At 45.6% G+C, this 22,712-nt stretch overlaps 1 protein-coding gene across 1 annotated transcript; it reads right to left on the bottom strand.

Annotated features, from left to right (window-relative positions):
• Positions 1-740: 740 nt before the first annotated feature.
• On the bottom strand, positions 741-22,468 carry SLC25A16 (solute carrier family 25 member 16). The gene is made up of 9 exons (XM_084751984.1): positions 22,210-22,468; positions 21,216-21,308; positions 19,405-19,538; positions 16,838-16,901; positions 10,688-10,809; positions 8,794-8,860; positions 7,226-7,388; positions 5,635-5,703; positions 741-3,012 (listed from the first exon to the last, which is right to left on the bottom strand). The coding sequence occupies exons 1-9, from the start codon at positions 22,337-22,339 to the stop codon at positions 2,856-2,858; spliced, it is 999 nt and encodes a 332-aa protein (XP_084608110.1). The 5' UTR covers positions 22,340-22,468; the 3' UTR covers positions 741-2,855.
• Positions 22,469-22,712: the final 244 nt, after the last annotated feature.

Genomic DNA, 22,712 nt, shown 5'->3' with positions numbered 1-22,712 from the left:
CTGGCTTTGAACTCACATCGATCCACCTACCTCTGCCTCCCAGGTGCTGGGATTAAAGGTGTGCACCACCACGCCGGGCGCAAACATTTTTTTAAAAGGTATTGGCCTGATCCAGGGGTACGTATCTACACTCCCACCACAGGAGAGCCTGAGGCTGGAAGACTGAGTTTCAGGCTAGCTTCAGTTACATAAAGAGGCTGTTTCGGGGGCTGGAAAGTTTGGCTGCTCTTTAAGAGGTCTTGAGTTCAATTTCCAGCAACCACATGGTCGCTCACAGCCATCGATAATGATGAGATCTGGTGCTCTCTTCTGGTCTGCAGGTGTACATGCAGGCAGGATGTTGCATACATAATAAATAAATCTTTAAAAAAAAGAGACTGTTTCAAAAAATAAAGGCGGGAGAGACGGCTCTTTAGTCAAGAACACTGGTTGCTTTTCTCTAGGTCTCCCATTCCATTCCAAGCACCCACATGACAGCTCACAAGCATTTATAACTCCAGTTTCAGGGGATCTGGTATCTTCTGACCTCCTTGAATACGAGGCATGTCTGTGGGGCACAGACATATGCTGGCAAAAGACTCATTCATATAAAGTAATATTAAATAAATAAAAATAAAATATAACTAAATACATCTGGCTGGGGATCCAGTTCAATGGTAGTGTTCACCTAGCATGTGCAAAGCCCTTGGCTTGATCTCAGGTCCCACAGATGATAAATAAGTAAAAGAAACCATCAAAACAAGGATTTAAAAAATTACTTTTAATATCTTATGGATTCTGTAACATAGAATGCAATTTCTTATTTTAAAAAATATTTTCAGTTTTTATTGATAATATAATTGAAATACTTATTTTATAAATTAAAATTACCTCAAGACTGAATGGAATAATTAGCTACAGTGTGGTCCAGAAATTAAAATATACAAAAGAGCTTTATAAACAGATGTATACCCACTCCTGGTACATGTACAAATCACAAGGAACATATTTATTTTAAAGTAAAGATTATAAAAATGAAAATAATTCATTCAATTTTTACCAAGACATGATAAGAAATCTTTTTTTCCCCCTGAGAAAGGGTTTCTCTGTGTATCCTTGGCCATCCTGGAACTCTCTTTGTAAACCAGGCTGGCCTTGAAATCAGAGATCCATCTGCGTCTGCCTCCCAAGTACTGGGATTAAAGGCGTGAGCCACCACACCTGGCATGACAAGAAATCTTTACAGGGGGGGAAAAAAAGCAGAAAAAACTTCTGCAGCTTAGTTTAGTAGCTTAAAGGTCACATCAGTTCTACAAACCTCTACCTCTAAGGACAGACGGGTGACTGCTTCTACTCCATGTGCCATGCTTACAATGAAAGAGGAAAGGTGCTCTAAGCACAGTGATCAGAATTCTTATATTCTAGACAACTTTCTGTAAAATGTAACTATCAAACAGGTTTTATATTTACACCTGGGAGTATAACACACTAAAGCTCACTTTACATGGAAGAACTTGCATCTTGACGTAATACCTCAGAAACATTGCTTCATCTATCTATATTCACGGTCCATTTAAATTTTCCAGTATATACCACATTATTTAAGACAAGCATCTACAATGTTGCCCTCCTTTTAGGAGCAAATATGTTTAATTTTTATTATCACTGCCTTTGAGGAATATAGTGGCTTTTAAAAACTCATGAAAATCAAAGTACCTGGTAATAGCATTTGAACAAAACCTGATAACTTCGTTTGTTGAATCTCTCCTTTTAAAGTACAACACTAATTTTACTGAGAAATGAAAGACAGCTGGGGATGTAGCTCAGTTCTACACCCCTTGCCTGGCATTTACAAGGTCCTAGATTCAATCCCCAAAGAGTAAAATAAAAATAAAGAAAATGCTTTTCAGACCAACGAAGGAAAAGGTGTCCACTATCAGCTGGAGCAGAGTTAGGAGAAGAAACATAACAAGAACTACTTGTTGCTGGGTATGTTTTCCGGAACGTAAATATTCAGTTCTCATTGAGCTGAGTAAAATCAAGGCTGCTGATCTTAATAGCATGTTAGAAGGCTGGAGATGCAGTTCAGAGGTAGAGCCCTTATCTTGCAGGACAGGCGAGAGACCCTGAGTTCACTCCCCAGCACAAGGAAGGAAGGGCAGGGTGGGGTGGGGTAAATAGGGAGCGGTGAGAGGGCCACTGGCAGTGTGCAATGAGTATGCGTGAGTTTGATCCCAGCACCTCGTTAATATAGCTCAGTGGTGTGCGCTTGCACGCTGGGGATGCGGCTTAGCAGTACAGCATGTGCTTGGCATGCAAAAGGCCCTAAATTTCATTCCAGTTCCTCCCCCACCTCAAAAACCACAATCACAACGAAAGGTTTGGAATAGTACAGTACAACTAATGGCAATCCTTTGAACTCCAATACGAGCTTTCTTTTCCTTCTACTTTAAAATTACCAAACAGGGAAGCACTGTCAGCCCAGGTGGCTCTTCAGGGCTCTAAGGTATAATGTTGGCATTGAAAAGTATGTTAGAAGAGGCATGGTGGCCCGTGCCTGGAATCTCAGTACTTAGGAGGCAGAGGCAAGAGGATTGACACAGTCTGGGGCCAGCCTGGACTCCACAGTGAGTCCCAAGCCAGCCAGGGTGTCATATGGAGATCACATCAAGGATTAAAAAAATTATGCTAAGTACTTTTGATCTATGATTTAAAAACTGGAAGAAATCAAGTACTAAAACCCCAGCGGCTCCTGTGTCAGGGCAAATGTCCTCTTCAAGTAATGTTTCCTTCACAATTAAGGTAACATATATATATATTTCCACCCCCCTCGGAGAATTTACTGAGGAAAATAACCACAGATCATAATTTTTTTCTTAGTTAAGGTGAAAAACTTGCTTCATAAGTTCGTAGGTTGTGAAAGCCACAGCTTGCGAGGGAATGCAGCGGATGTAGTTCAGAGATAAGCCACGGTACAGTCCTTTCCGAATCCCATGGTGCCCGTACACATACTTCATGGTCTCCCGCATCGTGCTGAAAGGCAGTGGGGAAGATGATGCACAACCACTGTTTTAAATTTAATTACTTTATTCAGATTACATCTCAATTGTTATCCTATCACTTGTTTCCTCCCGTTCCTTCCTCCCTGCCACTTTGACCCTTTTCCCTTACCCTAGGTCTAAGACCCAGGGGGACCTCCTCCCCCACCATATGGTCATAGGCTATCAAGTCTCATCTGGGTAGCCTGCTTATTATTTCTTTGAGTGCCACCAGGGCTCCCCACCAAGGGGAGGTTGTCAAATATGGGGCACCAGGTTCATGTCAGAGTCAGTCCCTGCTCTCCACCCAAGTGTGGAGAATGCCCTGTCCATTGGGTAGATCCAAGATCCAAGTAGGGGTTCAATGTTTACTACTTGTTTGTTTGTTTTGGTTTTTCCAGACAGGGTTTCTCTGTGTAGCCTTGGCTGTCTAGACTCACTTTATAGACCAGGCTGGCCTCAAACTCACAGTGATCCACCTGCCTCTGCCTCCCAAGTGCTGGGATTAAAGGCATGCGCCATCACGCCTGGCTCAATGTTTACTACTTGTATTGTCCTTGGTTAGTGCAAAAGTTTGAGCAGAACCCCCTGGGCCCGGATCCACCTGTCACGATGTTCTTCACGTAGGTTTCTAGGACCCTCTGGATCCTTCTATTTCCCTATCTCCTGTATTTCTCTTACCTAGAGTCCCAGTAGAATGTCCTCACATCTGTCCCAATCTCATGGTAAATGAAGACTTTCATGGGACATGCCTTTTGGGCTAGTGCCCAATTATAAGTGAGTATATACCATGCTAGCAACCATTTTTGAGGCATCAAGACAACCTTAGAGCCCAGAGAAGCTCTGTTTATTGGTTGGTTGGTTGGCTTCTATGACAGAATCTTGCTCTATAGCATAGTCTGGCTTTGCACTGTAATCTTCTGCCTCCCAAATGCTGGGGACAGAGGACTATGCCACCAGCCCCAGCTCATAGTAGAATTTTTTTCTAAAGATCTATTTATTCATTTAATATATATGAATGCTCTGCCTGCATGTATACCTACATGCCAGAAGAGGGCATCAGATCACATTATAGATGGTTGAGAGCCACCATGTGGATGTTGGGAATTGAACTAAGGACGTCTGAAGAGTAGACAGTGCTCTTAGCTGCTGAGCCATCTCTCCAGCCCACCATAGTAGCATTTTTTGTTTTTTGTTTTTTGTTTTGGTTTTTTGAGACAAGGTCTCTCTGTGTAGCCTTGGCTGTCCTGGAGTCACTTTGTAGACCAGGCTGGCCTCGAACTCACAGTGATCCGCCTGCCTCTGCCTCCCAGGTGCTGGGATTACAGGCGTGCGCCACCACGCCCGGCTCATAGTAGCATTTTAAAAAGAGGCTTAACTGGCTGTGGTTCCTCAAACTTGTATTGTTAGAACTTCAGAAGCTAAAATGGGAGTTTAAGGCCAACATGAGCTACAAAGAGAGATTCTGTCTCAAAGAAACCAATACATATTTATATATATAAATATATACATACAGGGCCAGAGAGATGGCTCAGAGGTTAAGAGCACTGACTGCTCTTCCAAAGGTCCTACTTCAATTCTCAGCAACCACACCATGGCTCACAACCATCTATAATGAGATTTGTTGCCCTCTTCTGGCCTGCAGGAGTTACATACAAGTAAAACACTGTATATAATAAACAAATATTTTTTAAAAATATATATTTACATATATATGTATATATGTGTGTATACACACACACACAAATGAGTCCAGGTGGCACCTGCCTGTACACTTAGCACTTGGGAGATGGAGACAGGTGACCAGAGATTCAAGGCTAGCCTATGCTAAAATAAATGAGAAATTTGAGACATGGCCTGGATTTGGCTCAGCAGTTAAGAGAACTTCTTGTAAACTGGGCATGGTGGTGCACGCCTTTTTTTTTTTTTTTTTTTTTTTGGGTTTTCGAGACAGGGTTTCTTTGTGTATTCTTAGCTGTCCTGGACTCGCTTTGTAGACCAGGCTGGCCTCGAACTCACAGCGATCCACCTGCCTCTGCCTCCCGAGTGCTGGGATTAAAGGCGTGTGCCACCATGCCCGGCTTGGTGCACGCCTTTAATTCCAGAACTCGGGAGACAGAGGCACGTGGATTGATATGAGTTCAAAGCCAGCCTGGTCTACAAATCAAGTTCAGGACAGCCAAAGCTACACAGAGACCCTGTCGAAAAACAAAAAACGAAAACCAAAAAGACCAAACTGTTTTTTGTTTTTTAATGTAAAGTTAGACAAAGTGTGGTGATACACACCTTTAATCCAGCAGAGGCAGGTGAATCTCTAAATTCAAGACCAGCCTGGTCTACAAAGTGAGCCCATGACAGCCAGGGCTACAACTCTGTCTCAGAAAAACAAACAAGCTGGGCAGTGGTGTCACATGCCTTTAATCCCAGCACTCTGGAGGCAGAAGCAGGTGGATCACTGAGTTTGAGGCCAGCCTGGTCTACAGAGTGAGTTCCAGGACAGCCAAGACTGCACAGAGAAACCCTGTCTTGAAAAATCAAAAAAACAGAAACAAATACTACTAGTACTACTACTAATACATTTCTAAAGATTATGAACAGTAGATTTCTGAACACTTACAGGCACTTTTCAAACTCCGGCAGGACTGTCCCTAACTGCATTCTCCGACGAGTCACATCAAATGGGTAGCTAAAGAAAAACAAGAATTAAAGGCTTAAAATAATCTCACATTTCCTACTTCACAACCATTGAAACAAAAATCTTAAATCCACTGGGCAGTATAGAACTGGGCAGGTGGAGGCAGGAGCATTTGAAATTCAAAGCAACTCAGCTACATAACAAGTTTGAGACCAGTTTTGATTACAGGAGACCCTGGTCTCGGGGTGGGGTGGGGTATTGAGAAAGAGAACGTTAAACTTTGAGTCAGCTTTGAGGAGAGGGAGGTCTAGAGGCCAGGAAGAGGACTAGACCATCAGGAGATGGTCATGAGTCCACAGAAGACGTGTGCTTGCAGCCAGGTCTCCACAGCAAAGCAGACACCTCTCTCCTTTAACTTCCCAGATAGCATCAGCTTCCACCTGAGCATGCGATCTACTTTCCCAGGGCAGTTCTTGCTCTGAGCGTCTTATCCAGCTGACGCTGGCTTTACTTGTCCCACCCTGGACTCTGCTGACAGCACTCCTCCTGCCAGGACGTGTCCTTCACCACCACAGAGGCTTTCTGATTTTCTTTCTCTGAAAAGTCCTGCTGCTTGCTTTCCAGTCACTTCATGTCTCAGTCTACTCAATCTCTCTTGGTCTAGAGAGATTTCTTGAAACCACCTTTCCAATTTTGATATAGTAATGTATTTATTATAATGTCCCCTCTAGATACTAGCATCTTTTAGGTTTTTGTTTGTTTTTTGTTTTTCAGTTTTGTTTTTCAGTCAGGGTTTCTCTGTGTTATCTTGGCTACCCTGGCCTTGCTTTGTAGACCAGGCTGGTCTTGAACTCACAGCAATCGCCTGCCTCTGCCTCCCAAGTGTTGGGATTAAAGGAGTACACCACCTCGGACAGACTGATACTAGCATCTTTAAATACAGTTAAACACTGAACTGTTTCAATAAAGAAAAATAGGACTAGCAAGATGGCTCAGTGGTTAAGAGTGCTTGCTTGGACTGGAAAGATGGCTCAGAAGTTAAGGGCATTGACTGTTCTTCCAAAGATCCTGAGTTCAATTCCCAGAAACCACATAGTGGCTCACAACCATCTATTATGAGATCTGGTGCCCTCTTCTGGCATGCAGGCTGAAGACTACATAATGGATACATCTTTAAAAAAACTTTTTATTGCAAAAGGCTCATACACATACATACACACACACACACACACAGACTACAAACCACATTCACTAAATTCTTGCGGGCAAATTGGTTAGAACAAATCAATGATCATATGTAAAGTAAGTGATTCTCTTGCTGTTTTTCAAATGAATCCATAGGAAACTGGGAGGATCTAAATTAATGTGATGTAATGGCATGTAATTACCTATAATATGCTTATAATGAAAGTGTATCTGAAAAATGGATTAAATTAATACTTATCAAAATTAAGTTATATTTTATGAGAGGTTCTGCTCTCCAATTATCTATTAGAAGAGAAAAAATGATCAATGATGTTAGACATGAGGGACATAGAGGAAGGGACTGGAGAGCTGAAAGTGAAACACTTACGATATCGTCTGTGCTATTGCTCCAGCAACACCACCACAAAGCAAGTTTATGTGAGTTTTCAAAACTAAGACATTGGGGTTGTCAGACGAAGGTCGGCCAAGCAGGGTGGGCGCATAGGAAAGCCCAACACTCTTCAAGGTGCCAAAGGTGAAAAAGGAAACACCTGAAAAGAAACAAACTCACCATGACATGACCCGAGAAAAAGAACTTCCTGACATGTTAACAAGTTAGTTGAAGAAATAAATTATGCATTTCCTCATCTAAGACAATTGCCTTAATATATTTAACTAATACTATAAATACTAATTCAAAGACATTAGCACTCATCAAAAATGACAGCATTGGTTCTCACACACTAATGTACCATGCACTCACTAAAGGAGCAGAAGTGAAGACAATTTCATACCATATAGGAACAGAATTACTGTAGTAATAATAGTTTAAAGTGACTGGAATTTAAATTCATAAATCATAACTTGGTAAGGGGTTCTGAGACAGAGTGTCATTGTAACCATGGCTGGCCTGGAGCTCACTATGTAGACCAGGATGGCCTTAGCCTCTCAAGTGCTGAGATTAAAGATAGGCACCACTACACATGACCCATAATTCTTAATTTTTATATACACATGTACACAATAAGTAGATGTAATCAGAATATTCTTAACTATAAAGACATAGAAGCCAGGCTCAGTAGAACACAATTGTCAGCCCAGCACTTGGGAGTCCCAAATAAGAGGATCTAAATTTTAAGGTCATTTCTCAAGGCTAGACTAGGGTACATGAAGCCCTAGTCAAAACTACTATCTATCTGTTTGTTTATTTATTTCTTATACAATGCTCTCCCCGCGTGTACACCTGCACACCAGAAAGGCCACCAGATCACGTTATAGACGGTTGCATGCGCCATCATGCTGGCCCCTGGACTTCTTTAAGGGCAGCCAGTGCTCAGCCCCCAAACCTGAATTCTTTTTTTTTTTAATATTTTATTTAATTTTAATATATGTGCATTGGTGTGTGGGTGTCAAATTTTGGAGTTACAGACAATTGTGAGCTGCCATGTGGGTGCTGGGAATTGAACCCGGGTCCTTTGGAAGAGCAGGCAGTGCTCTTAACCACTGAGCCATTTCTCCAGCCCCAAACCTGAATTCTTAACAACTTAAGTGTTCATTAACAAGACTTTAACTGAGTCATACGTATTAATAAAAAGGCATAAAATTGCATTTCTACTCAGTGTACCTAAATAGCAAACTTTATATAATGGACTTAGTGACCATACATGATTTATAAGTCTATCTTCATCATTAAGTAAAAAACATTTTCAGATAGTATCTTTTCATGTTGTCACTTAAAAACCACGGGTGACATAGAAACACAGTAGGATGCTGCCAAATTTTATTTTGCTTTGCGTTGGTCTGCTTTAGGTTTGAGTTGGACTCTTGCTCTGTAGCTTTGGCTGGCCTAGACCTTGCTGCATAGACAAGGCTGGCTTCCAACTCATAGAGACCTGCTTGTCTCTGTGTGCCAGATTAAAGATGTGCATCGCCTGTCTGGCCCAACTTGACTCATACCTGCATATGGAGCCATTCCTAGTATAGTAGGCATCAGCCCTCTGTAGAATCCAAGGAAGCCACCTTCCTTTGAATGAAGAAAACAGACGATTATATCATACTCATTATGATAAACACCACAGACCAAAAGCAAGTGACACCATGGAAACTGCCCTAGATTCACCTCAACACAAGCATGGGCATCTCAGGCTTACTATCACCAGCTTCCTCCCCCCCCCCCCCATGGGCATCTCAGGCTTACTATCACCAGCTTCCTCCCCTCCCCCCATGGGCATCTCAGGCTTACTATCACCAGCTTCCTCCCCCCCCCATGGGCATCTCAGGCTTACTATCACCAGCTTCCCCCCCCCCATGGGCATCTCAGGCTTACTATCACCAGCTTCCTCCCCTCCCCCCATGGGCGTCTCAGGCTTACTATCACCAGCTTCCTCCCCTCCCCCCATGGGCATCTCAGGCTTACTATCACCAGCTTCCTCCCCCCCCATGGGCATCTCAGGCTTACTATCACCAGCTTCCTCCCCTCCCCCCATGGGCGTCTCAGGCTTACTATCACCAGCTTCCTCCCCCCCCCATGGGCATCTCAGGCTTACTATCACCAGCTTCCTCCCCCCCCATGGGCATCTCAGGCTTACTATCACCAGCTTCCCCCCCCCATGGGCATCTCAGGCTTACTATCACCAGCTTCCTCCCCTCCCCCCCACCATGGGCATCTCAGGCTTACTATCACCAGCTTCCTCCCCTCCCCCCCACCATGGGCATCTCAGGCTTACTATCACCAGCTTCCTCCCCTCCCCCCATGGGCATCTCAGGCTTACTATCACCAGCTTCCTCCCCCCCATGGGCATCTCAGGCTTACTATCACCAGCTTCCCCCCCCCATGGGCATCTCAGGCTTACTATCACCAGCTTCCTCCCCTCCCCCCCACCATGGGCATCTCAGGCTTACTATCACCAGCTTCCTCCCCTCCCCCCATGGGCGTCTCAGGCTTACTATCACCAGCTTCCTCCCCCCCCCCCATGGGCGTCTCAGGCTTACTATCACCAGCTTCCTCCCCTCCCCCCATGGGCATCTCAGGCTTACTATCACCAGCTTCCTCCCCTCCCCCCATGGGCATCTCAGGCTTACTATCACCAGCTTCCTCCCCCCCCCATGGGCATCTCAGGCTTACTATCACCAGCTTCCTCCCCTCCCCCCATGGGCATCTCAGGCTTACTATCACCAGCTTCCTCCCCCCCCCCATGGGCGTCTCAGGCTTACTATCACCAGCTTCCTCCCCCCCCATGGGCATCTCAGGCTTACTATCACCAGCTTCCTCCCCCCCCCCCATGGGCATCTCAGGCTTACTATCACCAGCTTCCTCCCCCCACCCCCCATGGGCGTCTCAGGCTTACTATCACCAGCTTCCTCCCCCCCCCCCCCCATGGGCGTCTCAGGCTTACTATCACCAGCTTCCTCCCCTCCCCCCATGGGCGTCTCAGGCTTACTATCACCAGCTTCCTCCCCTCCCCCCATGGGCATCTCAGGCTTACTATCACCAGCTTCCTCCCCCCCCCCATGGGCATCTCAGGCTTACTATCACCAGCTTCCCCCCCCCCATGGGCATCTCAGGCTTACTATCACCAGCTTCCTCCCCTCCCCCCATGGGCGTCTCAGGCTTACTATCACCAGCTTCCTCCCCTCCCCCCATGGGCATCTCAGGCTTACTATCACCAGCTTCCTCCCCCCCTTCTCCTGTGCTGCTGGGGATCAATGCAGGACTGACTTGTGCAGCGTAGGCAAGTACTCTGTCACTAATCTACAGCCCTTACCTAGCATCATTAAGTCCAAACAGAGGAAAGGGTAGTTTCCTAAATATAAAAGGACAAGCTATAAATTTGAAAGTGGGGTGAAGTACCTTTGCGTAAATTGTCTTGAATGCATGGACGATCCCTGAATAGGTGTGCTCTCCTTTCACCTGGAAAGCTAGGCGCACCCTAACCACATCAAGGGGGTAAGTGCAGATAACCGCTGTCATGCCTGAGAAGAGTGGAATCATAAGTGTAAAAAAAGGGATATGTACATGTACAAATGCACACCTTCCCTAAAGTAACATTCTCAGTATTATAGAAATGGTGAAACCTGGGCTGGAGAGATGGCTCAGCGGTTAAGAGCGTTGTCTGGTCTTCCAGAGGACATGGGCTCAATTTCCAACAACCCCATGGTGGCTCACAGCTGTCTGTAACTCCAAGAGCTGACAGCCTCACACAGACACATACTTGGGTGGTTGGTTTTATGAGACAGGACCTCAGTATACAGCCTTGGCTGGCCTACAACTCAGAGATCCAGCTGTCTCTGGCAATGAGTGCTAGGTTTGAAGGTGTGTGTCACCAATCCTGGAAAGAGTTTTAACAAAATCATCAAGTTCCTCTCACTGTGAAATCCTGCTGTCAGCACCAAAATGGTAAAGCCCAAACAGATCACGGGTTTGTTTGTTTGTTTGGTTTGGTTTTTTGAGACAGGGTTTCTCTGTGTAACCTTGGCCATCCTGAACTGGCTTTGAAGACCAGGTTAGTCTTGAATTCACAGGGATCCTCCTGCCTCTGCCTCCTGAGTGCTGTGATTAAAAGCTCGTGCCACCACGCCCGGTTAGGGGGTTTTGTGTTACTAGATGTGAGATTAGTAGTAAAAATGATTGTAGGCCAGGCCACGGTGACATACATCTTTAGTTCCAACACTTGAGAGGCAGAGGCAGGTGGATCTCTGGCCAGCCTGGTCTACAGAGAGAATTCCAGGACAGCCAGGGCTATACAGAGAAACCCTGTCTCGAAGTTAAAAAAAAAAGTATAAATATTGGTGAGGTGGGAGGTCAGCACAGTAGAAGCCCTCACCAGCACAGGGCCTGACACTTGTCCAAAGGGAAATTGGGATTTATTTTGACCCCACAGGCATTGGGCATGAGCCAATTCTTAGCTACCATGTTTTCAAATTCGTCTGCATGAAATTTGGTGAAGCCCAACTTTTTTGAGATGTGGGTTTTCTGGTGGCCAGGGAATTTGGTCTACAAAGAGCCTTAATCACATGTTCCTTATCAACATAAGACCTGGCCAAAGTGAACCTGGCTACTGTGTCCTGGGGCTTCCCGTGACCCTGAATAGCTGCTGTTGGGAGCCTCCGCACAGGACAACACCCCGTGGAAGCGTATGATGTAGGAAGGGGAGAACTGCACTTGAACACTAGCGCCAGCTTCACAACTCTTCACCAGGTACTTTTTGGTGCTAATATGGATGGCCTCAGGGCCTCAGGGCCATCCATATGAAAGAAAAAGTAGATTACTTTGTTATTAACTAAATAGAATGAAAAAAATATAAACATCCAGCATTCCAGAAGCTGAGGCAAAAGTTACAAGTTCCAGGACACCATGAGCTACATAGTAAGTTCTAAGCAGCCTGAGCTACAGAGAAACCTTGTCTCAAAAAACAAAACAGTCTGGTGGTAGAACATGGAAGCATTTGAGAGGTGGAGGCAGGGAGACAGGAACAGGGCATCACCCCCATTTTCATAAACAGTGAATGTGAGACCAGCCTGGGCTACAAGCCTGGCACGGTAGCTATAACCCAGCAGGTGGAGCTCTTTGAGTTTGCAGCCAGCCAGTCTACATAGTGAGTTCTGTGTCAGCCAAAATAAAATGGAAACCAGAAAGAGGGAAGAGGAAAGAGGGCAGCAAGATGGCTCGGAAGGGTAAAGAGCCTGCAGCACAAGCATGGCACCCTGAGTCTGATCCCCAAACAGCATGGCAGGAGAGAACCAACTTCCAAAAGTTGTCAGGACCTTCACATGTGCGTGTATGACCACACACACACAAACATTAAAAAGTAAAGGGCCAGTTAGAGTACAACAGGTAAAGGCACTCGCAAACAAGCCTGACAAGACTTCAGTCTTCAGGGGGCAAAAAAACAATTCAAGCAAACTCTCCTCTGATCTACACACACACACACACACACACACACACAGAGAGAGAGAGAGAGAAAGAGAGAGAGAGAGAGAGAGACATGTAAGGATGTGCGTGTGTGCGCGCACATACACACACACACACACAGATGCAAGGACACTCACATGCACGTATACAAATGTAATTTTAATTTTTTTCTTGTTTTTTTTTTTTGGTTTTTCGAGACAGGGTTTCCCTGTGTAGCCTTGTCTGTCCTGGACTCACTTTGTAGACCAGGCTGGCCTCAAACTCACAGCAATTCGCCTGCCTCTGCCTCCCAAGTGCTGGGATTAAAGGTGTGCACCACCACGCCTGGCATTTAATTTTTTTTTAAGTTAAGAAAACATATCCTTTTACTTTGTGTTTATCTTTTGCTGTTTGATAGTATCCTGATATTTAGCCCTGGCTGGTGCAGAATTCTCTATGTAGTCTAGGCTGCCACCAAGTTTCAATGATCCTCATGCTTCAGCCTCCAAAACACTAGGATTCTAGGCAGGAACCACTGTGTTGGCAAAATCTCTAGATTAAGAAACATCAATAGGGCAGTGGGGCATGGTGGCGCTCGCCTTTAATCCCAGGACTCTGGAGGTGGCAGGGAGGCAGGATCTCTGTGAGTTCAGGCCAGCCTGGTCTACAAAATGAGTCCAGGATAGCCAGGACTACACAGAAAAACCCTGTCTCAAAAAACAAAACAAAAACTCAGCAAACAAAAAAGGACTGGAGCAATGGCTCAGAGGTTAAGAGCACTGGCTGCTCTTCCAGAGGTACTGAGTTCAATTCCCAGCAACCACATGGTGGCTCCTAACCATCTATAATGAGATCTGGTGCCCTCTTCTGGTGGGCAAGCACACATGCAGGCAGATCATTATATATATAATAAGTAAATGAAATCTTTACAAAATAAATAAATAAACCTCAGTAAGGGCTAGAGAGATGGCTCAGAGCTTAAGAGCACTGGCTGGAAAAAAAATAAAATAAAGAAAAAAGAGCACTGGCTGTTCCTCTAAAGGTCTTGAGCAACCATATGTTGGCTCATAACTACCTATAATGAGATCTGGTGGCACTCTTTTTGGCAGAACACTGCATAAATAATAAATAAATAAATCTTTAAAAAAAGAAAGAAAAAACAGAAAAATAAGCCTCAATAGTAAGCTTTCAGTGGTTTTTCAAGACAGGGTTTCTCTATGTAGCCCTGGCTGTCCTGGACTCACTTGTAGACCAGGCTGGCCTCAAACTCACAGAGATCCACCTGCCTCTGCCTCCCAAGTGCTGGGATGAAAGGCGTGCGCCACCACGCAGCCACTCCCAGCTTTTAATAGTGCACAGTCCAGGCTGGCCTCCAACTCATGATCTGCTTGTCTCCGCCTCTTCAGCATATCCTACTAGCATGGAGCACACAATCACAACCAGTGGAGCTGTCTGTTTATGTTTAGTCTTCTGCCGCGGCCCAGGGGTATGGAGGTCAGAGGATAATTGCAGCAGCAGGTTCTCTCCTTCCACCGCATGGATCCTGCATATTGAACTCAGGTTGCCTGGCTTGGCCGCAAGCATCTTTACCAGCTGAACTGCCTATCTTGCCCAGGGTTTAGTTTTTGATCCTCCTCTTTCAGAGCCAAAGCACTTACTTCTTGTTTACAACGCCCCCATCCCTGGTCTCTTTCCAGCTATAGAGTCAATGCTCAAGAATTCAAGTTTGAGCCAGGCACACACCTGGTCTACAAAGTGAGCCCAGAACAGCCAGGGCTATACAGAGAAACCCACCCTGCCCCCCAAAAAAGGGAGGAGACTGGGTTGGTGGAATGACTCAGTAGATAAAGGCACTACATGCCAAGTCTGACAGGCTGAGTTCAACCCCAGGGACAGTAGGATAGGAACCTGCTCTAGGAAGTTATCCTCGGAAGCCTGAAACCTCTGGTCTCCTGTCTCTCAGTGTGATAGCTCTCATACATACGTTCTCATACCGCTGTGATGTCATTATCCCTAAGTCCCTCACCAGGTGCTAAATAGATGGAGCCACACATTTTGAACTTTCAGCATACAAATTATGAGCTAAATAAACAACTCTCTTGTGTTTATAAAGGACCCATCCTCCAGTATTCTGCTATAGCAACAAAGAGAGCATTACAATGCATTAGAGATATTAAAAACTAAGCCACAAAGCAGAAGAAATTCCTTAGCTGTTGGGGAGAGTCCAATGCTACCGTGTGTTCTGTGGAGGTAGATGAGTGCTGTTTGTTTGAGACAGACCTCACTATGTAGCTCTGGCTGTCCTAGAACTCACAGAGATTGCCTGCCCCTCTTCCCCAGAGCTGGGATGCATTTCTTGAAGTTGAAACATACGTATGTTCTGACTATTACAACCTGGGTCTTGGTTTGTGCTTATCTGTCTGAGTTGGGAACCGGTCTCATATGCAGACCTCTGCTCTCTAGCCCAAGGCTGCAAGCACACCAGGCAATTACTTTTTCACTGAGCTGTGTTCCAGAGATCTATGTTTTCTGAACTGTATTTTGATACACATACAAACAAAAGAACCACACAAGAGTTGGGAGGCAGCTGGGATGTGGAAACAGGACATGGCTCACTGGGGTGGGATTCCCTTTCTAACATAAAGTATGAAAGACAGGCATGATGGCTCATGTCTACACCAGCACCCAGGAGGCTGAGGAGGGAGGATCTCTGAGAGGTTCAGTCCTTCTCCCTCTACATGGTGAGTTTCATGCCAGCCTGTCTACATAGGGAAACCCTGCCTCAAAACAAGCAATAGTATTTGGGAGAACCAGGATTGCTTTAATGCTAGTACTTGTGAGATGGAGGCTAAAGGATCAAAAACTCAAGATCATCTTTGGCAACACAGGAAGTTTAAAGCCAGCCTTGGGCACATGAGACCTGGTCTCCAGAAACAACCAAGCAAGCAACTAAAGCATTTGGTTTGCTTTTACTTTTTCCAGTAGTATTGGCCCCAAGCATGCAAAGTCAGCACTCCATCACTGAACTACATCCCCAGCCCTAAATACAGCATGTGGATAAGACCCGCTCCTTCCTGAGACTCTAATGCACAGTGCACAGCAATTCTAACAGTCACTGGGCTGTATGAGGTCATCCTGGCACTGCTGCCCTCTCCTCTCTGGCAACTTCTCTGCCAGCCCAGAAGGTATCCAACCCCTACACTCATGTTCTCACTATTTGGCCATGGCTGGTCTGGAAATCACAGAGAGCCCCTCACCTGCCTCTGCCTCCCAAATGCTGGGTTTAGAGGCCTGATCTCCCATACCAGGCTCATGATCTAGCTTTTTTCTTTTTTTTCTTTTTTTTTTCTTTTCTTTTCTTTTTTTTTTTTTCTTTTTTTTTTTTTTTTTTTTTTTTGGTTTTGTTTTTTGTTTTCAAGACAGGGTTTCTCTGCGTAACAGCCCAGGCAATCCTGGACTCACTTTGTAGAAGAAGCTGGCCTCAAACTCACAGCGATCTGCCTGCCTCTGCCTCCTAAGGCCTTTTCTTGTGTTTAAGTGTGTATGTGTCTGTGTGTGAGTGTGTGTGTGAGAGAGCAGGTGCCCACAGAGGTCAGAGGCATTGGATCTTCCTCAAGCCAGGCTACCTGTGTGACCTGAAGTGGGAGCTAGGAACCTCACTCTGGTCCTCTGTAGGAGCAGAAATAGGGCTGGAAGGATGGCTTAGTAGTTAAAAGCACCAACACTGGTATCCTCTTCTGGCTTCCATTGGAAGGTTTATACAGATACACAGACATAGACACACACACATACATACACAAATAAAAATAAATCTTTAAGCCGGGCTTAGTGGCTCATGCCTTTCATCCCAGTACTGGGGAGGCAGAGGCAGACAGATCTCTGTGAGTTCGAGGCCAGCCTGGTCTACAAAGTGAGTCTAGGACAGCCAAGGCTACACAGAGAAACCCTGTCTCAGAAAAAAAACAAAACAAAACAAACAAACAAATAAAAAAAAAACTAAAGGAACAGGAAGAACTCTTAGTTGCATAGCCATCTCTCTAGCCCCTAAAATTAAGCACCTTAATATAAAGAATTTATTTAACAGATATAAAATATACCTACTCATCTTACCTGCCATGGATCCAGCCATTAATCTGTGCACATGACCAGAAACTCCCAGCTTTGTAGTAATGAACTAGAAACAAAAACCAATGCATTGAATAAGATTCTAGTCTGTGTGTTAAAATAAAGTTAGAAGCTGGGCATGGTGGCGCACGCCTTTAATCCCAGCACTCAGGAGGCAGAGGCAGGTGGATCGCTGTGAGTTCGAGGCCAGCCTGGTCTACAAAGTGAGTCCAGGACAGCCAAGAGTACACAGAGAGACCCTGTCTCAAAAAAACCAATAAATAAATAAATAAATTAATTAATTAAATAAAATAAAATAAAGTTAGAGGGAGGGAATGGAAGATGGCTCAGAGTTAAGAGCACTTGATGGGTTTAATTCCTAGTACCTACATGGCAGCTCATAACTGCAGTTCTAGGGGATGACCTCTTCTGGCTACCATAGGCACCAGACATGCACAATATACACACATGCATGCACACATGCATGCACCAAAGCAAAATACTCATACACCTAAAATGAAAATGAATCTTTAGCTGGGCGTGGTGGCGCACGCCTTTAATCTCAGCACTCTGGAGGCAGAGGCGGGCGGATCACTGTGAGTTCGAGGCCAGCCTGGTCTACAAAGTCAGTCCAGGACAGCCCAGGCTAACACAGAGAGACCCTGTCTCGAAGAAGAAAAAAAAAAAAAAGAATCTTTATTTTTTAAAAAGGGAGGGGGGCTGGAGAGATAGCTCAGTGGTTAAGAGCACTGGCTACTTTTTCAGAGGTCCTGAGTTCAACTCCCAGCAACCACATGGTGGCTCATACCCATCTATAATGTGATCTGATGCCCTCTTCTAGCATGCAGGTGTACATGCAGATAGAGCACTAATAAAATAAGTAAATAAATAAAAAGAAAGGACAGTTTTAAGGGGAGAACATATCTTTAATCCCAGTACTCAGGAAGCAGAGGCAGGTGGATTTCTGTGAGTTCAAGGCCAGAGTGATCTATGGAGTGAGTACCAGACAAATTCTGAATTAAAAAAAAATATTTTTTAAGATGTATTTATTAGTATGTATACAAGGCTCTGCCTAAATTGCATGTACACCTGTAGGCCAGAATAGGGCATCAGATCTCATTACAGATGGCTGTGAGCGCCGGGCGTGGTGGCCTTTAATCCCAGTACGCGGGAGGCAGAGGCAGGCAGATCATTGTGAGTTCAAAGCCAGCCTGGTCTACAAAGCAAGTCTAGGACAGCCAAGGCTACATATAGAAACCCTGTTTTGAAAAACAAACAAACAAGCCGGGCGTGGTGGTGCATGCCTATAATCCCAGCACTCGGGAGGCAGAGGCAGGTGGATCGATGTGAGTTTGAGGCCAGCCTGGTCTACAAAGTGAGTCCAGAACAGCCAAGGCTACACAGAGAAACCCTGCCTGGAAAAACCAAACAAAAGCAAAATAAAGTAACAAAATCCTAAACTGAGGATATAGTTCTTTAGTGAAATATTTGTCTAAGATGCTCAAGGCTCTGGGTTTGATCCCCAGAACAGCAAAATATGAATGTGTGTGTGTGTCTGTCTGTGTGTGTGTGTGTGTGTGTAATTATATATGCTATGTTTATTAAATATATCACATATAGTTTTTTTTGTTTTGGTTTGGTTTTTGTTGTTGTTGTTTTTGAGACAGGGTTTCTCTGTGTAGCCTTGGCTGTCCTGGACTCACTTTGTAGACCAGGCTGGCCTCAAACTCACAGCAATCCGCCTGCCTCTGCCTCCCGATACTGGGATTAAAGGTGTGCGCCACCACACCCGGCCCACACATATAATTCTTATGTCAATTTAAAATATATAAACATAAGAATATAAATATATAACTATAAAAGAAACACCACACTGGTACTCTCAGAGAACTGGAGAAATGAGCATGATGCCCTCTTCTGGCCTGCAGGGGTACAATCAGACAGAGCGCTGTCTGCATAGTAAATAAATAAATTTTTTAAAAAAGAAAAGAAATGAGGAGACTCTCAGTTGGGAAAGTGTTGCCACACAAGCATAGAAGCCTGCACTGGATTCACAGCTCCCAGACTTTGAAAACCACCTGTGTTAGCTGGGCGGTGGCGCACACCTTTAATCCCAGCATTAGGAAGGCAAAGGCAGGTAGGTGGATCTCTGTGAGTTCCTGGCCAACCTGGTCTACAAAGCAAGTCCAGGATAGCCAGGGTTACACAGAAAAACACAGTCTCGAGAAAAAGAAAAAAAAAAGAAGAAGAAAAGAAAAGAAAGAAAATCAACATAGAGAAACCCTGTCTCAAAGGGGGAAAAAAAAGAGAGAAAAAAACTAATTTTTTACAAAGATGCAAGGGCTACAAGATGACTCAGCAATAAAGGCTGGTGCCCCCAAGCCTGACAACCTGAATCCAATATACATAGGACCCACATAATGGAAGAATTCCACAAGCTGTTCTTTAACCCCCAGAGTGCACCACAACATGTATACACACACACACACACACACACACACACATAAATAAGAACAGATTTTTAGCACTAAACAGAACACTCAAAGGCACGAAAGAGAGAAGAAACCAATTACCGTTTTATAATGCTCAAACGCCATGAACTGGATTGCACCATAGGGAAAGATTCGAATCATCATCGCGCCATTCCCCTTATACAGTCCAAGGTAGCCTTCTTTTTGGGGAACAGCACGCAGTGTGGAAAGTACTCCTATTTATGACAAGAGTTTAGAAGAAAATCACTATTAAAGTAATGAAGACTATCTAACTTTGAGCCACGCATATCCTGTCTTGGCTGCTTTGTCTTGTGCTTTTTCTGTTAGTATGTTTTTACTTATTATTGTACACCTGTTTGACACTGTGTGCACACCGGCTGAGCTCACAGGCAATCCCACTAGCCTGCCCTCAGGGTCTTGCCACCGGCTTACATCATCACCTTCAGCCACTGCTGGGTGTGCTGCCAGGTGTGACAGGACCCACCTGCCACCCCAGGTCCCTCTCGCTCTCTTTCTCTCTCTCTCTCTCTCTCATGTCTGTCTGTCCACATGGCCAGTCCTCTGCCTCTACCTCTCCTCCTGAAGGCCCCAAAGTTTCTCTCTTTCCCCTTGCCCAGATAAACTTCCTTATACCAGATTACAGCATGGCTGTAAGCACTATTACAACAGTGCTGTGCTCATGTATGTGTGTAAGTCAGTATGTCTCAATGTTCCTTCCTCTAATAAATATACCTAAATCCAACTTTCCATTAAAAATACTGATAGAAGCTGGGCGTGGTGGCGCACGCCTTTAATCCCAGCACTCGGGAGGCAGAGGCAGGCGGATCGATGTGAGTTCGAGGCCAGCCTGGTCTACAGAGCGAGTCCAGGACAGCCAAGGCTACACAGAGAAACCCTGTCTCAAAAAACCAAAAAAAAGAAAAAAGAAAAAAAAATACTGATAGAGCTGGGCATGGTGCCTCACACCTTTAATCCCAGCACTTGGGAGGCAGAGGTAGGTGGATCTCTGTGAGTTTGAGGCCAGCCTGGTCTACAAAGTGAGACCAGGACAGCCAAGGCTACACAGAGAAATCCTGCCTCAAAAAACCCCTCCCAAAAAACTACTGATAGAGATTACTAAACCATCACTCATAATGAAATTTTATTGAGAAATTACATAATTTCTTTCTTTCTTTTTTCTTTCTTTTTTTTTTTTTTTTTTTTTTTTTTGGAGACAGAGTCTCTCTGTTTAGCCTTGGCTGTCTTAGACTCACTTTGTAGACCAGGCTGCTTCGAACTCACAGTGATCTATCTACCTCTGCCTTATCAGTGTTGGGATTAAAGGCGTGTGCCACCCCCAGATAAATAGATCTTAAAAAAAAAAACAAAAACAAAAATAGAATGACCTTGATCTAGTGCCTCCACCCTCGTGCTGGGATTATTAGCATGCAACATCATGCCTGACCACAAACAATGATTTCTTTTTTTTTTTTTTTCCCTTGAGACAGGGTCTCTCTGTGTGTATCCTTAGGTGTCCTGGACTCACTTTGTAGACCAGGCTAGCCTCGAACTCACAGGGATCTGCCTGCCTCTGCCTCAATTTCTTCTTTTTTTAACTATTTATTTATTTTATTTTTGCAGACGACTGTTTTGCCTACATGTCTGTATGCATTACATGACTGCCAGGTGCCCAAAGAGTTCAATAGAGGGTATTGTATCCCCTGGGACTGGAGCCAGGGATGGTTGTTAGGCACTGGGTGGGTGCTGCCCTGTTTGAGTTCCTGAGCTGACTTCCTTTAGTGATGGACTGTGATACAGGGGAGTAAGCAAATAAACCCTTTTCTCACCAGCTTGCTTTTGCTCTTGGTGTTACAGCAATAGAAACCGGGACTAAGACAGAGTCGGTAACTCACCTAAATGTTTGTAATGGTGGTTGTGAGCTTGTAATAAAACCTTTACTCGATCCAAAGGGGCAACTGTGGTTTTGGCACAGCATCCGGCAATACCTAAAAGAAAATGGAAGGTCAGGAAGAAACTGGAGGCCACCTCTTCCTAAAGGGAAGTCAGCACAGCGCCTAGAGCTCAGTTCCTACTCCATGGGTAGAGGCGCTTAGTAACAGCGTTAGGCAGAAGACTGCCCCCCCCCCATTGCCTGTGTCTTCCAAACAGCCCTAAGAGCACACAGCAATGTAATACCCAAGGCCTGGAGAGCAGAGGGCAGCTTACCTAACTGGGAAGTTCTATTTGAAACTCTTCTTCTAGAAATGTGTTTTTTCATTAAAAACAATCTCTGCCCACAAAATCAACCAGCCACTTATAGCGCAGCAATTATGCATGCCGTGCCTACGCGGTTGCACTGGCCTGCAGGTATGTATGGACACGGAGGCATGCTTGTAGGAAGTTCACAGAGATGTCTGAGCTGTCAGCCTACCAACAAGGATGGTTCTAGACTGATCGAATAAAGGATATGGTGGCACATACCAGCATGAAGTGGGGGCTACGTGAAATATCCTCATATTATCCCGCCGTCACTCTCTCCCCGCGCACCCCCTCTCTCTTTCCAAGGGGGCGTGAGCCCAAGTTGGCCTCACCTCCAATATTTGTTTTCCTTTTAAGCAAACAGCAAAATCCAATGCTACACTGTCATTCAAGTTGTCACAGAAAGGGGTGCTCACCGTCCCACCTAAAGGATCTTTTTCTTCTCTACCATTGGGAACAGGTGCTTGGTTCAATGGAGGGAGGACTGGGGGAAGGATTAGCCCCGGCTGCAGCCGCTGAGATAAACGTCCAGGTGACTATGGCAGCGGGAGAAGCCCCGGGCTGTCACCCAGGCCGCTGGCTCTGACCCGCTTGCGGCCCGGCTTCACCACCCAGCCCCGGGTCCCAGCAGCTGACACCGACACCAACCTCCAGCCAGGAAGGAACGCAGCCAGTAGAAGTCTCGGCGCGAGGTCGGGCCTCCGCTCCCTGCCGCCTGCGGCACCGCGGGTGCAGGGTCGGCCGCAGCCGCCAGGGCCGCCGCCGCCGCCGCCGCCATCGGGACCTGCGCCACGTCCCGAGTCTCCGCTGCCAACTTACAAAACACTGGGCAGCACCATGGCTGGAGCCGGCTCTGACAGGAGCCCCGGCCGCCGCGCGGGCGGGGCCAGATGATGCCCAAGGCGCGGGGGCGCGGAATGATGACGCAGGAGCTGGGTCCCAGCCAAGAGGGTCTAGCGATCAAAGCGGAAGTGGGCGTCACCTAGGGGAGACGGGCGTTCTGCGTCCTAGTCTTCTGTCTGAAGGTTTGCGGGAAAGTTGGTCCTTCAAGATTGACCACTTCTTTATCCAGACGAGGTTATTCAGGCCGACAGCCTCGGCACTCAGGATTCTGTAGCAGGAGGGTCAACTCTAGATTACGGCCGGCTTGG

This window comes from Acomys minous, assembly GCF_964271855.1.
Source record: "Acomys minous genome assembly, chromosome: 13".
Lineage (NCBI taxonomy): Eukaryota > Metazoa > Chordata > Mammalia > Rodentia > Muridae > Acomys > Acomys minous.
This window is presented reverse-complemented; position numbering and strand designations above follow the sequence as displayed.

Excerpts from the sequence above, each read along its gene's own strand:
- SLC25A16 (XM_084751984.1), bottom strand. The coding sequence starts at position 22,339 with ATGGCGGCGGCGGCGGCGGCGGCCCTGGCGGCTGCGGCCGACCCTGCA. Across the intron at positions 16,902-19,404 it reads CGTTTGAGCATTATAAAACG|TTCATTACTACAAAGCTGGG; the intron begins GTAATTGGTTTC and ends TTTTGTTTCTAG. Across the intron at positions 3,013-5,634 it reads CCGGAGTTTGAAAAGTGCCT|CACGATGCGGGAGACCATGA; the intron begins GTAAGTGTTCAG and ends ACTGCCTTTCAG.